General features: G+C 37.5%; 1 protein-coding gene across 1 annotated transcript in view; it reads left to right on the top strand.

Annotated features, from left to right (window-relative positions):
• ppp1r9alb (protein phosphatase 1 regulatory subunit 9A-like B) overlaps positions 1-16,002 on the top strand; it is a 29,847-nt gene extending 13,845 nt beyond the window's left edge. The window contains exons 11-20 of the mRNA XM_073842102.1: positions 2,053-2,188; positions 2,341-2,495; positions 3,109-3,385; positions 3,521-3,578; positions 4,854-4,925; positions 5,085-5,289; positions 5,769-5,813; positions 8,520-8,636; positions 14,396-14,584; positions 15,044-16,002. Of these exons, the coding sequence (XP_073698203.1) occupies positions 2,053-2,188; positions 2,341-2,495; positions 3,109-3,385; positions 3,521-3,578; positions 4,854-4,925; positions 5,085-5,289; positions 5,769-5,813; positions 8,520-8,636; positions 14,396-14,584; positions 15,044-15,220 (1,431 nt within the window). The 3' untranslated portion in view covers positions 15,221-16,002. The remainder of the gene's footprint in view (positions 1-2,052; positions 2,189-2,340; positions 2,496-3,108; positions 3,386-3,520; positions 3,579-4,853; positions 4,926-5,084; positions 5,290-5,768; positions 5,814-8,519; positions 8,637-14,395; positions 14,585-15,043) is intronic.
• The last annotated feature ends 382 nt before the right edge of the window (positions 16,003-16,384 follow it).

The raw sequence follows: 16,384 nt of genomic DNA on the forward strand, positions 1-16,384 counted from the left end.
AAAACGTTAATCTTTTTGGTTGGCCAGATTTATTTGCAGATATTAGAACGCTTCATTAGCACATATCAACAGCCGCACATTTATCACACTGTATTTTCACACTGAACATTCGTCTTGGTGATTCATTTGTTGTGGCCTTTAACCACTGATGGTTAGGGTTGGTACTGCACATAATGATTGAGCTATTAAACAGATATTATTAATTGAACATATTATGCTTTTCTTAGTATGGTGCTAGAAAGGCTAAGGTCATGGGTTCAAGACTTAGAGAAAGCAAGAGCTACAGTTGAAGTCAAAAGTTTACATACATCTTGTAGAATCTGCAAAATGTTAATTATTTTAGCAAAATACAATGCATTACAAAAATGCATGTTATTTTTTTATTTAGTACTGATCTGACTAAAATATTTCACATAAAAGACGTTCACATATAATCCACAAGACAAAATAATAGTTGAATTTATAAAAATGACCCTGTTCAAAAGTTTACATACACTTGATTCTTAATACCTGAATGATCCACAGTTGTGTTTTTTTTTTTTAGTGATAGTTGTTCATGAGTCCCTTGTTTGTCCTGAACAGTTAAACTGCCTGCTTTTCTTTAGAAAAATCCTTCAGGTCCCACAAATTCTTTGGTTTTTCTGCATTTTTGTGTATTTTAACCCTTTCCAACAATGACTGTATGATTTTGTGATCAGTCTTTTCACATTGAGGACAACTGAGCGACTCATATGCAATTATTACAGAAGGTTCGAAAGCTAAATTAAAGGAGTAGTTCACTTTCAGAACAAAATTTTACAGATAATGTACTCACCCCCTTGTCATCCAAGATCTTTGTCTTTCTTTCTTCAGTCGTAAAGAAATTGTTTTTTGAGGAAAACATTTCAGGATTTCTCTCCAAATAATGGACTTCTATGGTGCCCCCGAGTTTGAACTTCCAAAATGCAGTGTAAGTGTAGCTTCAATGATCCCAGCCAAGGAAGAAGGGTCTTATCTAGCGAAATGATCGGTTATTTTCTAAAAACATTTACAATTTATATACTTTTAAATCTCTAGTACACACAGAGCTAGACAAGACGAGCATTTGAGGTTAAAAAGTATGTAAATTGTGATTTTTTTTTGTAGAAAATAACCCATCATTTGCTAGATAAGACCCTTCTTTCCTCGGCTTTGATCGTTTAGAGCCCTTTGAAGCTGCATTTTGGGTTAAAACTCGGGGGCACCATAGAAGTCCATTATATGGAGAGAAATCCTGAAATGTTTTCCTCAAAAAACATAATTTCCTTACAACTGAAGAAAGAAAGACATGAACATCTTGGATGACAAGGAGTACATTATCTGTAAATTTTTGTTCTGAAAGTGAACTACTCCTTTAAAAGCGAACTTATTAGAACAACGAACACCTGAACATGAATCAGCATTATAAGAACTACCTCACATGATGGAAACCATCTTTGGAAAAAAATTATTTGAAGTGTAATTCGATTATTTAGTTTGACTCACGTCCCATTAGATTACATGGAGAGGGCGGGGTTTATGACCTATACTGCAGCCAGCCACCGGGGGGCGATCAAAATGGTTTGGCTTCACTTTTCAGGACTCGTATGGCACACTTGGTTTGAACCTTCTGTAATAGTTGCATATGAGTCCCTCAGCTGTCTTCAGTGTGAAAAGGATGGATCTTATAATCATACAATTGTTGGAAAGGGTTCAAATACACAAAAATACTAAAAAACCAAAGAAAATGTGGGACCTGCAGGATTTTTCTAAAGAACAGTGGGTAGTTTAACTGTGGACTATATGTAAATGCTTTTTATGTGAAATTTTTTTTCAGGTCAGTACTAAATACAAATAACATGCATTTCGTATGATATTTTAGTCAAATAATAAACATTTTGCAGATTCTGCAAGGTATATGTACCTTAAATGTAATGTAAGTTGCTTTGAATAAAAGCATCTGACAAATGCATAACATTTAGTAGTCATAGAAAGAAAAATAACAGCAGAGTCTTGTGACCCTATATGCACATAATACCTCTCTGCATCTCTCAGATAGCCTGTCTGGAGGGCCACACTGGGTCAGACCAGCCAGAAGAGTCTTGCAGCCCTGCAGGAGAGAGTCAACCTAGCAGTCCAACCTCTGGTTCTTCTGAAAGAAATGGACTATCTACAGATGACCTTCACTCTGGTACAGAAGTGCAAGCTGATCAAATCTATAGAACTAGCTGTAATACCTTTCCGTAGTTCGTTTGGCCACCTTTATTAATCATTAATAAGCCTAATCTGTTAAAGTAATTTCTTCTGATTTTGAATTGTTGGTGTGGGTCTGTATGTCCTCAGATGCAGACTGGGGAGATGTTCCTCAGACCGCTCGCCTGGACTGCAGTGTCTACAGGGCCAAAGCCAAGCTGGCACAGGGATCTCAGCGCAAGCGGCCATCCCGAAGTAAACTCAGAGAGTCAGCGAAAGGCTCACAGGCACCAAACCAATCACAAGTGCGTTGAACCACAAACATTTAAATACCTCACAGAGTTTCATTGCCGGTCATTGTCAGTTTAAATTAAGGCTCACCTGAAGGATCTCTTTGTTGCTAGGAAGTCTTACTCAGAAAGTCTCACACTTAAAATGCTGATGCGTCAGACTTTTTGTTTTGGGAACAGTGTGGCCTGGCCTGGGCTTGCTTATTATATAAAACAAAACTCTTTTCCCCCCAGTTTGACTACAAGGAAACTCTTAAAAGGATAATTTAGAGAATTTTTGCAGATTTTCACATTTTTCAGTTTTCACATAATTGTGGTAACAGTTTTGACGTTAAGATTTTCCCTACATAACGTTTCCCTATATAACGTGTAGTATTTATAAAAAAAATAGTTTATTATTTTACATGAAATATGAAAAGGCCCAAACAAATTTTGTTTCCATTAAAATGTGCACATTTTCTGTTAACACAAGTAGAAGGAAAAGAAGTATGTGCTACACAGCTAAGAGAAAATAGCTGTTCTGTCATTTCCAGGGTGCTCATTGTATTCACTGTATTGTATCCTGTATATATTTTGCCTAACAGTTTGGATTGAAGTAATCATAGTTTAATTTTACATCGTTTTATAGGAATCTGTGTGCATACAAGACAACAAACCAGAAAGAACAAACAGTGAAAGAAGGCGGTCTTACCTCGAGAGCCTAGCCATACCTGTTCCATCTATACAGTTTGGTCAGAGCCAAACACCCCAAGGAAGTAGCAGTACACAAGCCAGCCTGTCTCCACCTAAAGACTCCTCCACTCCCCAGTCCCCATCCTCCTCACAGTCCTCCTCTAGTATGTTCCTCAACTTGAGGAACAAGAGAAGCAAAGGCAAGGAGCGCAGCAAGAGCAGAGCGAGCAGAGGTACAACTGATTTCTTTGAGTACTTTTTATTTACATCTCCCACTTTCACTAGTTTTACTGCTCAGACCTTGTCAGTATCACTCTCAAGACTATGAAGACATTTAAAAGATATTGAATTTCTTTTTTGTTTTATAGATGAAGAGAGTGATGGTTCACCAACACGAAAGACCAAAAGACGATTCCCAGATTTCAGGTATGGCCTGGCCAACAACATCCTCTTGTGTGCCAAAATCAGAGACATTACAATGGGATGAGATGGACCGAATCATAAAAAGTTCCACCTTTCTGTTAAAGGAATAGTTCATATACCCATATGTCATTTCAAACTCATATGGCTTTTTTGTGCTGCGGAACACAAAATAGAACATTTGAAGAAATGTTTTAGCTATTTGTGTCCATTATTATGTTAATTGGGCCAAAACTTAGAAAGAATTGAATCTATATGTGACTCCAATGGTAAATTCAGGGAACCAATGAGGTATCACATTAAGGCCAGTTCCACAATCCGAAAAGAGCAGATTCAGCATGTTCAGTTGGTGTAAATGAAATATCGATGATACGTCAACAGTAGCACAGTAATCAAACATAACCCTGCAAAGTGTCTGTCACCGTATTTCGGTGTGCAAATTGGCCTTTAGTAGACATTTGAGATTTGTGATGTTCCATATATTATGCATTTTGATATCGGTTTTGATTTTTAAGTAAAATACTCTTTTTGATCTATTCATTATACAAAATAATGCTGTCTCTTAAGAAGACTTTGTGTATATTAATTTCTCGCTTCTTTTATGTCCTTCTTTGGAGCTTGAACGTTTTAGATCCCATTGACTTTCAGAATAACAAAAATAACAATGCTGGTGAGCTGGTGATGGGCTGCTGTTTGCCCGGGAACTACGAACCTCAGACCTCCCCCTTGTATTTCACTTTTAGCTGAAGGATGCCGTGATTGACTCTATAACCTGCATATAAACAAACAGTGCTGAGATCAGAGAATGTATATTAACATCAAATTAAATTTAAATTCAGTATTTTAACAATTAAAATCAATTTATGAAACAACCCCTGCTGACGCAGCTGACTGACATCTCGTCCTTGTAAGTTGCGTTGTATAAACAATATGATTTACAGCACAGTAAAGATGTTATAAATGAAATAAAATGTATATAAACCTTTATTTTGCTAAAGAAGTGCACCAAATCTGCAGTGATAAGAGCTGCTCTCTCCTGTAGAGGATGCAAAAAGGTTGTTTCGTCGGAGACAGGCTTGACCCAACTGTTGGGTAGAAAAATAACCCAATATTTAATAACCCGTTAAAAATGATTCAGAATCTTAACCCAGCATTTTTTAAGAGTGTATAATATATTACAAAATGTAATCTTGACAGACAGATTTCTATCTTTCCTCATAAAAGCATATAGGGTTAAAAAATGTAATCCATTCTTCCACCTTCTTTTGTGTCGCCCTGTAGTGGTATCCGCAGATCTGGAGGCAAGGGCAAAAAACGGGAGAGCATCACACTCAGAGGATCTGTAGGGAGCAGGTGTGATTATTAAATGTCCTAATATTAACCTACTACATTAACTCAAGTTAATTAGTTTCAAATCCTTTTAAAATCTCTAGGTCTTCTCTGATATAGATCAGTTTATCTCCATTACTTAATTAGCTTCATTAGTAAGAGATCTCTGTTGTCCAAACTCAGGGGATCAGGAGAGTTACTGGATGAGTCCAGTGGCAATGCTTCACCCTCTGGCTCCATCTCTTCCATCCCTTCCTGCATGCCATTTTCCTGGTTTGGGGACAGAGAGAAAGAAAAAGAGAGAGAGCGAGAAAAAGAACGTTCTGCATCCAGTGGCAGTCTGCCTCGTACTCCTTCAGAGACATACATAGAGGATCGAGCAAACAAGGTGAGTAGGTTCCAGATATTTTGTTGGTTTTTTTCCCTTTTTTTAATTTTAAGTGATTCATTAGGCTTGAGCCATTTAAAATGGATTCCGTTTACAAGGTTGTAGTTGGTTGCATTCCTGGATGTCATTTAAAGTTAATATTTACGCAATCTCATCATTTTCAGTCTTTGAGCCTAACAGGAAGTGAAGTTACTATTTTACTTGGTTTTGTCTGAAACCATACCGAATATTAATCTAATTTTAAGCTGGCAGTAAACAAAGTTTTGGAATTTGTTAAAAAACACAGAAAACTATGTGATGTCAAATGAACAAGAAATGTTGTAGAATCTGCAATAGTAAGTCAGTACAACTCCTTTGTACAAAAGGTCAGATGTTGCTTTTATAGAACATTCTTGAATAGCACGACCATCATATTGGACCCTACTGTGTGTAATTTTGCTTATGCAGAATGTGTTTTTATGAAATCTTTTTTAAAACAGACCAACCTCTCCTGGCCATCTCTTCTCTCTCATTCCTTAGATTTGGTACAGTATTCAGTTGGTTCTCCAGCTAATGTGTCTTTTGTGGGAGGACAGTAGTACATTCAGTTTATAGCTGTTGCTACTAACCCTAGTGGACTAGTTTCTGGTGTGGCTTTGTTTAAAGATAAAATGCTCCATTGTAGTAAATGCAGTCTTTCACAATATGTCCTTTGGCCTACATTGATAATGCCCAGTCCTGTTTTATAATAGAGCATTGCCATGTACCCTATTAATTTAGTGACTAAACATAGTTTGAAAATGATGTACCCTAGGCAGTGATGGTTCTTGATGGTTTTAATACTTCAATAACTTCATTTAATTCAGGTCTAGGCATTAATTAGATTCACTAACACATAATAGGAATGCATGATAGTAGGTGTAGTTTGGGATAACACTCCATTGCCTGCTCTTACAAGTAATACAAAGTAGTTTTGTGTTTCTACTGGTTTTGGTTTCTATAATTGTTCTCCACTGGTAAAGTTTCCCAGGCACTGAAGGTAATATATCTGCTTGTCACCGCTCAATTTATTCACATTTAGTTTAAACAAGCATTCAGGAGAAAAAGGAAACAATTAAAGCCACAAATACAGTAACTTTCTTTCTTTCTTTCTCTTTCTTTCTTTCTTTCTTTCTTTCTTTCTTTCTGTCTTTCTTTCCCAGATCTACGGTGGGGAAAATAATTATTTGATCCCCTGCTGATTTTGTACGTTTGCCCACTGACAAAGAAATGATCAGTCTATATTTTAATGGTAGGTTTATTTGAACAGTGAGAGACAGAATAACAACAAAAGAATTCAGAAAAGCGCATTTCAAAAAAGTTATAAATTGATTTGCATTTTAATAAGTATTTGATCCCCTATCAATCGGAAAGATTTCTGGCTCCCAGGTGTCTTTTATACAGATAATTGTGCTGAGATTACCTCTCTTTTAAAGGGAGTGCTCCTAATCTCAGTTTGTTACCCGTGTAAAAGACACCTGTCCACAGAAGCAATCAATCAATCAGACTGCGAACTCTCCACCATGGCCAAGACCAAAGAGCTGTCCAAGAATGTCAGGGACAAGATTGTAGTCCTACACAAGGCTGGAATGGGCTACAAGACCATCGCCAAGCAGCTTGGTGAAGAAGGTGACAACAGATGGCGCGATTATTCGCAAATAAAAGAAACACAAAATAAATGTCAATCTCCCTCAGTCTGGGGCTCCATGCAAGATCTCACCTCGTGGAGTTTCAATGATCATGAGAACGGTGAGGAATCAGCCCAGAACTACACGGGAGGATCTTGTCAAGGATCTCAAGGCAGCTGGGACCATAGTCACCAAGAAAACAATTGGTAACACACTACGCTGTGAAGGATTGAAATCCTGCAGTGCCCGCAAGGTTCCCCTGCTCAAGAAAGCACATGTACAGGCCCGTCTGAAGTTTTCCAATGAACATCTAAATGATACAAAGGAGAACTGGGTGAAAGTGTTGTCGTCAGATGAGATTTGATTTGGCATCAAATCAACTCACCATGTTTGGAGGAGGAGCTGGAAACATCATACTTTGGGGGTGTTTTTCTACTAAGGGGACAGGACAACTGCACCACATCAAAGGGATCATGGATTGGGTAATGTACCGTCAAATCTTAGATGAGAACCTCCTTCCCTCATTAAAAATGGGTTGTGGATGGGTGTTTCAGCATGATAATGACCCAAAACCCACGGACAAGGCAACAAAGGAGTGGCTCAAGAAGAAGCACATTAAGGTCCTGGAGTGGCCTAACCAATCTCCAGACTTTAATCCCATAGAAAATCTGTGGAGGGAGCTGAAAGTTCAAGTTGCCAGACGTCAGCCTCAAAACCTTAATGACTTGGAGAGGATCTGCAAAGAGGAGTGGGACAAAATCAGTCCAGAGATGTGTGCAAACCTGGTGGCCAACTACAAGAAACGTCAGGACCTCTGTGATTGCCAAAAAGGGTTTTGCCTCCAAGTAGTAAATCATGTTTTGCAAAGGGGTCAAATACTTATGCCGCATTCCAGGCAACCCGTTACCCGTGACTTCCCACCCGTGAACTCGTACTAGATCGATGTACTCCCAGTTCCGAGTTCTGACGTTACTTAGGCCCCGAAACAACAATGTCAGCCCCTAAGGTTGCGATGTTTATGCAAGTGGCACACATTGGAAAAATAAACTTTGGGACAATATAACGTTGCAATCAAATTAATAATAATATAATAATAATAAATGCACACCAAGTTTGGCGTGACTTGCCTGGAACGCTACAAAGTCGTGAGTCGTGGTTTGAAGTCGTGATTTACGGACTCAAAAACCTGCCTGGAACGCAGCATTATTTCACTCATTAAAATGCAAATCAATGTATAACTTTTTTGAAATGCGTTTTTCTGGATTTTTTTTGTTGTTATTGTTCTGTCTCTCACTGTTCAGATAAGCCTACTGTTCCATTAAAATTATAGACTGATCATTTCTTTGTCAGTGGGCAAACGTACAAAATCGGCAGGGGATCAAATACTTTTTTCCCATATTGTAATTAATGACAGAAATGTCATTTTTGGGTGAACTATCCCTTTAATCTGTTAGCATTATCTGCTTTAAAAGTGCATGCTAATTAGCATCCCAAGAAAAATGTGAAAACGGTTTGTGAGTAATTGTTTATGTATCAGTTTGTGTATGTTTACATGTGTATGTTCCCATGTCCTACTTATTACAGAGCTTGTCTGTTACGGATGATTCGATCGCAGGTAGTCCTCGCTCTGTGTTGGCGGGGTTACTCAAAGAGCCCCGTCTCCTCGGGCGCACGCACACACATACCTTCTCGTCCTGCGAGGTGAGTGGCCGTGGGGTCACCACTGCATGAGCCTTCCCTGTAGTTAATAGTTAGCATTCGTCATGTATATATTTGATCAGCCCTGAATGTGAACTTTTAGTTTGTGAGGTGTTTTGAAGAGGAGAGCAAGTATCACCGGTGGAATGTGTGCGTCGTGAGGGAGGAATGGAAAGAATGAGATCATACAAATAGTTTTGAGAAAGAGAGGTGATAGTTCAGCATGCATGACGTTCTGTTTCACTTTTATAGCATGGCTCAGACCTACAGTGTACAGGTGCAGGCAAATGTCAGCAAATCAATTTTAAACCAAGCAACTTTCTGTTGGTCAGTGTGGTGAATATGTGTGAATATTAGTGAAATCTGTGTGAACTTTTTTGCCCTCACTTGAGGTCACATGGATTCCTTGTGAAATTTCATTGGCCAGCAGTTAATGTGACCTTCAGGCTCTTCCATCTGTGCATGGTGAGGCACAGGAGATCATCCAGGCTGTCCATTCTGTGCTTTGTGCCTACGGCTATGATTTTTCCCCAGTAAATTCTGTTATCTGTATGGCGTATATGGGTGTGGTTGTGAGTGAAGCAGTTCTCCAGTGTCATTTTTTTATGTACGTGGTATGTGGAATTTCCCAATTGATTGCAACAGTCTTCCTACGCCCTCTTGGTAAAATGTTGCCACAGGTAACATTATTTCACAAGTTGTATCGGGTGTGTCAGAAATAGTTTATCATGAAAAATCAATCATTATTAATTTCCCCTCATGTTGTTACATACCTGTATGACTGACTTTCTTCAGGGAAACGCAAAAGAAAATGGGGAAAAAGGGTCATACTGTTCTTTTCTATAAAATGGAGGCATTTTATGAAATGTCCAGCTCCAAAATGGTCAAAAAAGCACAATGAAAGTCTCATAAAAGTAGTTTATGACTCATACACTATTACAAGCCTTCTGAAGCCATGCAATACAGTAGTTTTATGTGAGAAACAACATTTTTCACCTTTCAGAAACAGTGACTGGTAAATACCCAGTATTATCACCTCAGATTTTATCTCAACGAAATTAATTTTTGGCTTAAAATAATGTCAATGATGTTTCTTACTGAAATACAGTTGAAGTCAAAAGTTTACATACACCTTGCAGAATCTGCTAAATGTTAATTATTTTACCAAAACAAGGGGGATCATACAAAATGCATGTTATTTTTTTTATTTAGTACTGACCTTTATAAGATATTTCACATAAATGTTTACATACAGTCCACAAGAGACAATAATAGTTGAATTTATAAAAATGACCCCATTCAAAAGTTTACATACACTTGCTTCTAAATATTTTGTTGTTACCTGAATAGGGTTGTAACGGTATGAGATTTTCACGGTATGATAATCGTCTCAGAAAATATCACGGTTTCACGGTTTTGTGGTATACGGTATTAAACTATCATTATTATTATTATTATAATTATCATCAGCTACAATGACCCTTAAATGAATAAAAAGAGATGTTTTTTGGTTGAACATGGTTTATTGTAACAAACTTTTTTTAATGAAAATAAAAAGTAAACTCATGGAAGTATGAGTCTAACATTTGGGGGGGGAAAATGAAAATGAAGTTGCGCATCACCCATTTGAACAAAATACGGAATAAGTTATTTCTCTTTATATTAGACACCAATAAACCAAACTGATCCTTCCTCTTTAACAGCATATATGAGAGAGCAATATGTGCAGGGTCATGTTTGTTAATATTTTCCTGAGATTATCACAACAGCGTGCATTTCTTAGCTTTTTTTCAGGTCAGGTTATGATGAAAAAATGTAAGCATGTTGAGATTTTCAGGGCTCAATTTTGACCGCTGAGGTGAGAGAATGTATCCACTTGTACTAAACATCCTCTCCGAAGGTACACTTGTGGCAGGAACACAACGATACTTTCTGGCCACATTTGCCAGATTTCATCAGCATGCATTATATATATATTTCAGTCATTATTTCTTCAGGCTTAACCAAACGTTTTTTGACAGGTTGTACTAAAAACCTATGCATTTCAGTTAGTGTATTTGATGATTATTATTTTAAATGAAATTATAAAATGATCATTAAGTGTTCTCTGAGAGTGGCTCTGGATATGTTTCATGTGTTTACGTCTTCACTTTGTAGCGTTCCAGGCAAGTCACCCCAAACTGCCTGAGCGCATTTATAATAATTACATTATTATTAATTTGTTCGCAACGTTATTGTCCTAAAGGCTATTTTTTTTAACTGTGTAACGTTACCACTTGCATAAACACCGCACCCGTAGGTGCTGACATAGTGGTTTCGCGGGCTATGTCACGTCAGAACTCCGAACTGGGATTATATAGATCTAGTACGAGTTCACGAGTGGGAAGTCACGGGTTTGACGGCCGTTCCGGTGCACTTTCACGGTTAGAAGGTTGGAAAAACACGAGTAACGGTTTGCCTGAAACGCGGCAATAGTGAGTGAGACAGACGCTTTAAAAACCATGAGCCTCATGTACTTGAGTGTGTACTAGATCTAAAAGGCGAAACGGCGCTGCTCATTCATAGAGACGCACAGAATATAGAATTACAATATATAGCAGTCTTTTTGCGCTGTTTATTCACAGACACACATCGCGATTTAATTTACTGCACAGCTATATTTTGAATTATTCATCCATCTATCTATCAAATCGCACATGTTACGTGACATCTGTATTATACTCTAATTGGGATTCCCTTTGCATCACAGAAATAATACGGCCATAAGGAACTTAGCTTTATCTTCACGGAGGGATGGTGTTCGCGAAAATGGGAGAATATGTTATTTCCTCCTTTAGCGGCCACTCATCGTCCACATTTCTTGCAAACTGGATATCCATCTTCAAGGACAACCCCGCAATCATTTTTCGGATCCTCAAAATATTCCCATACTGCAGATTTACATTTTTTTTCTTTTCGGCGGGAGATAGAGATTAGAATTTGCAGCCTATTATGTCTCTGACATTTTCGCCGCTGTAAAGGTATGGGTGGAGTCTAAGCAGTCAAGTGGAAAGAAGTTGCATATTCACGGCAGCAGGGTGAGATCTGGTTTCATTATTATAATTTTTTTTCAAAACCGGGGATAAGCAAAATGTGCATGATATGATAATCGTACATGTCAATATCGCAATAAACCGCCATACCGGTATACCGTTACAACCCTATACCTGAATGATCCACAGGTGTTTTTTTTATTTTTTTTTCTGTTTCTTTTAGTGATAGTTGTTCATGAGTCCCTTGATTGTCCTGAACGGTTAAACTGCCTGCTGCTCTTTGGAAAAAAATCTTTAGGTCCTACTAATTCTTATTTTTTTTCAGCATTTTAGTGTTTTGGAACCCTTTCTAATAATGACTATGATTTTGAGATTCATCTTTTCACACTGAGGTCAACTGAGGGACTCATGCAACTATTGCAGAAGGTTCAAACACTCACTGATGCTTCAGGAGGAAACATGATGCATTAAAAGCCAGGGGTGTAAACTTTTGAACAGAATGAAGATATCTACATTTTTCTTATTTTTCCTAAATATCATTTTTTTTTTCATTTAGTACTGCCCTTCAGATGATACAGAAGATACCTACAGTACATGTTTTCCAAAAGTCAAAATACGTTAAATTTACCCTGATCTTCAAATAAGAATCATCATGTTTCCTTTCTGAAGCATCAGTGAGCGTTTGAACCTTCTGTAATAGTTGCATATGAGTCTTTCAGTTGTCCTCAGTGTGAAAAGATGGATCTCAAAATCGTACAGTCATTGTTGGAAAGGGTTCAAATACATAAAAATGCTGAAAAACCCAAGAGTTTGGGGACCTGAAGGATTTTTCTGAATAAACTCATGAAGGAACTCATGAACAACTATCATTACAAATATCATACCTGACCGAACTTGATGGGGTTGTTGATAAACCTAACTGGATAGTGAAGTCATGCTGTAGAGTTGGAGTGGCAGGGAAGGCAAGGAGCTCAGTCTTTTGCTAGGTTGAGTTGTAGGTTATGTTTTTTCATCCATGCTGAGAAGTCCGCCAGGCAGCCTACGATCCGTGCAGCTACCATTTGATTATCTGGTTAAAATGAAAGAGTTGTGTGTCATCAGCATAGCAAATGGTAGGAGAAGCCATGTGTCTGTCTGTATGATGGGTCCCAGCATTGTAGTGTATATGGAGAAGAGGAACACCAGTGACCAGTTTATGTGCTTTTGCTGCCCTTCAACTGAAAATGACAAAAAAAGCTGCAAATTAACCAAACAATAGCAATAGGTGGCACCAGCAGCTCACCAAGTGCAACCATTTTACATAATTGAAATAATGGCACCCCCTACAGTCCAAAATATGTATAAAACCATGTGGATTTTTTAAATAACAAATCTTGCATGGGTTTTCTACAACATATATCAGTATATTTTATGTTATATTAAGCCATACTCGTCTGTAATAATAACTGGGGTTTCTTTTAATAAGGCCAAAATATGAATGAATAGATAAAAGTTATTGACAAATTGTTGATATCTCTATTAATGAATTGGTTATTCTTCTAAGTTGCTTTGAAGAAAAACATCTGCGAGATGCATAAATGTTAATGTCCTGAAAACGTACTATTTTTCCAATCGATCAATGGTCCTTTTTTTTTGTTTTGTTCTGGAGTTTAGCAGCCTTTACATTTTATTGAAGAGCTATGAGATTTTTGAGTTTTTCAGAACATCTCCTTACACACTTCAGTCTGTCTTGGTCTTGCCTCCTTTCTTGATGTCTTCCGCTGCTTCTGACCTGATTTCCTAAGTGTGCTCCAGATTCTGTCTGCCCTGGTACGAATCTCCTGATCTGTAAACAGACACTTTTAAATACAGGCACACAAAATTAAAAGGAAGTATGCTTAAAATATGCCAAACGTATGTAGGTTAGCATTTTTATTCTATTTTTTGCATGGCCGAGTGGGGTTTTTCAGTCTTCCACACTTTATGACTCTTTTCATGAGATAGAGTGGTGGCCAAAATTATTAGAACACTAGTATTTTCACCAGTTAAAAATAGTTTTAAGTCAGTTACTTCTATTTTTTGCTGTACTGTGTCAGTAGGAAATATCAGTTTACATTTCCAAACATTCATTTTGCCATTAATTGTAATAATCCAGTGAGATTTTTGTTTGCACAAGGAGACTGACAACCGCCAGTGCTCCACACAGAGATCTGATCTCATCATCATCCAGTCTGCCTGGAATGACATACAGTAAGAGAAAATGAACAAACTGAGACAGAATAAATCCAAAAGAACTGTGCTAATGTCTCCAAGATGCTTCAAGAAACCTACCTGCAAAACTACAGTACTGTTGAAAGTTTTAGGCACTTGTGTAAAAATGCTGTAAAATGAGGATATGTCATAAATAGATTTTCTTCATCAATTAACTTCTATTAACTAAGTTAAATGAACATTTGGTGTGACCATCCTTTGCGTTTAATGCAGCTTTTGCCCGAGGTGCACTTGCCCATAGTTTTTCAGGTAGCTTTGCAGGTAGGTTTCTTAAAGGATCTTGGAGACGTTGCCACTCAATCTCACTGGATTATTACAATTAATGGCAAAATAAATGTTTGGAAATGTAAACTGATATTACTTTCACACTACAGCAAAAGATAGAAATAACTGACTTAAAACCATGTTTTGGCTGGTGAAAATACTAGTTTTCTAATAATTTTGGCCACCACTGTAACTACATACTGCTCTTGATTTCAGACTCTTGATGATGGCCCTCTTCCAGCAGCAAAGCAGTACATGTGGCAGAGCCGCCCCCTTTCCGAGTGGACCAATCAGCAGGTCTGTCACTGGTTGATGGGCATGAATATGGAACAGTATATAGCTGAGTTTACAGCTAAAGGTGTGGATGGCCAACATCTCTTGTGCATGGACAGCAGCAAACTTAAGGTTGGTCCATCTGCTTTTTGATTTATATTTGATTAGTATTGATTTAAAGGGATAGTTCACCCAAAAATGAAAATTCTGTCATTCTTTGGAAGACAAATTAAGATATTTTTGATGACATCCGAGAGCTCTCTGACCCTGCATAGACAGCAACATAACTATCACGTTCAAGGCCCAGAAAGGTAGTAAGGACATTGTTAAAATAGTCCATGTGACAGTGATTCAACAGTAATATTATGAACTTACGAGAATAATTTTTTGTTCAAAGAAAACAAATGCATGGTCTATGCAGGGTCAGAATGCTCACAGATTTCATCAGAAATATCTTAATTTGTGTTCCGAAGATGAACAAAGGTCATGTGGGTTTGGAACGACATGAGAGTAAGGAATTAAAGGCAGAATTTTCATTTTTAGGTGAACTATCTCTTTAAATATTATACTGAAATATGTGTTTTCTTCTAGGAGCTTGGCGTTTCTAGTCAAAGAGATCGGTCTGCTATTAAGAGGAGACTAAAAGACATGAAGAAGGCTCAGGAAAAACTCGAAAAGCAGCAAGTAAAAAAAGAAAAGGAAAGGGGGAGAGAGAAAGAGGCCAAGAATAAAAGTGGCCAGCCAACAAACCTTGAATCAGCCTGCTGAGGTAGTAACAAAGTCGAGGAATCGAAATGGAGTAGACTTACACAACAGATGATTTTTAGACTGCTGAGAAGGTAACAATATGGATGAACACATCAAAATACCAGAGGTATTCTGTCAGTAAAACCTGACCGCACACATATTTTTTACTGTGTATGTGTCTTTGATGAGTTTGTTATTAACATCACAACCCAGGAGTTAAAGAATCAATCGCTGTCTGTCACACTGACATTCAACATGCATAATGGCACTTTGAGAAAATGGGAACTAATGGGAATCTAATCCAGAAAGGATATTTCATTGCCTTTAACTGATTTGCTTGAGTGGTATGAGTGTTGACGCTGTACATATGGTACGAAAAATGATTTTATGGCTGTCCACTAGAGGGCACTGATCTTTAATATCTGGCAGTCAGTAAAGATCTTTAGACATACGCCAAATTATCAAGAGCCAAGCTGCTAGTGCACACTCTGCACTTTAGCCAAAAGTTAACTAACAATCCACGTGTGAATCTCTCACATTCCCAGGGTTAATAGAGCACACCAGGTCAGCTTTGGCTCCTTCTTCTAGTGTGCACTTTTAAGTGAGCACTTCACCACCCTAGACAGACGTCTTTTCTTTTTTTTCGGAAAGAATCTTTTTTTGTTTTGTTTTTAAATGTCTTCTGTACATAACTCTTAGTAATGTACATTTTACTTCAGAGAGGAGAGCATTTCATTGTCTTCTATGTCACAAATGATGATGATTTTACACGTGTATTAATAAATAAATATTTTACAACTACATATTTTTATTTATTTTTATGTCTTTTTAATGAATTTCTGTTTAATTTTAGGACATTTGTTTGTACCTCATGACACATGTAGTTGCAAAGATATTTCAAGAACTGTTAATTAAATTCTTTCAAAGTACATCTGAATTGATTTTGCATTCATTCAATGGTAAAGCTTAGTGAGCTTGGCAATCTTTCTACATGTTATATGTGTATTCATATCAACAGTTGTGAAAATGCTTTTTTGGCTTATCAAATATTATTAAAATGCATTATTTGATACTTCATCTTAGCTTAGTTTATAAACAAGTCTTTCCAGGTTTTCAACCCAAAAACTTGGGAGAAGGCATGTTTAAACAGAGTGGAAGAGACTGAGGGACTCGTCAGAGTAGAAG

Source organism: Garra rufa, chromosome 6 (genome assembly GCF_049309525.1).
Source record: "Garra rufa chromosome 6, GarRuf1.0, whole genome shotgun sequence".
Lineage (NCBI taxonomy): Eukaryota > Metazoa > Chordata > Actinopteri > Cypriniformes > Cyprinidae > Garra > Garra rufa.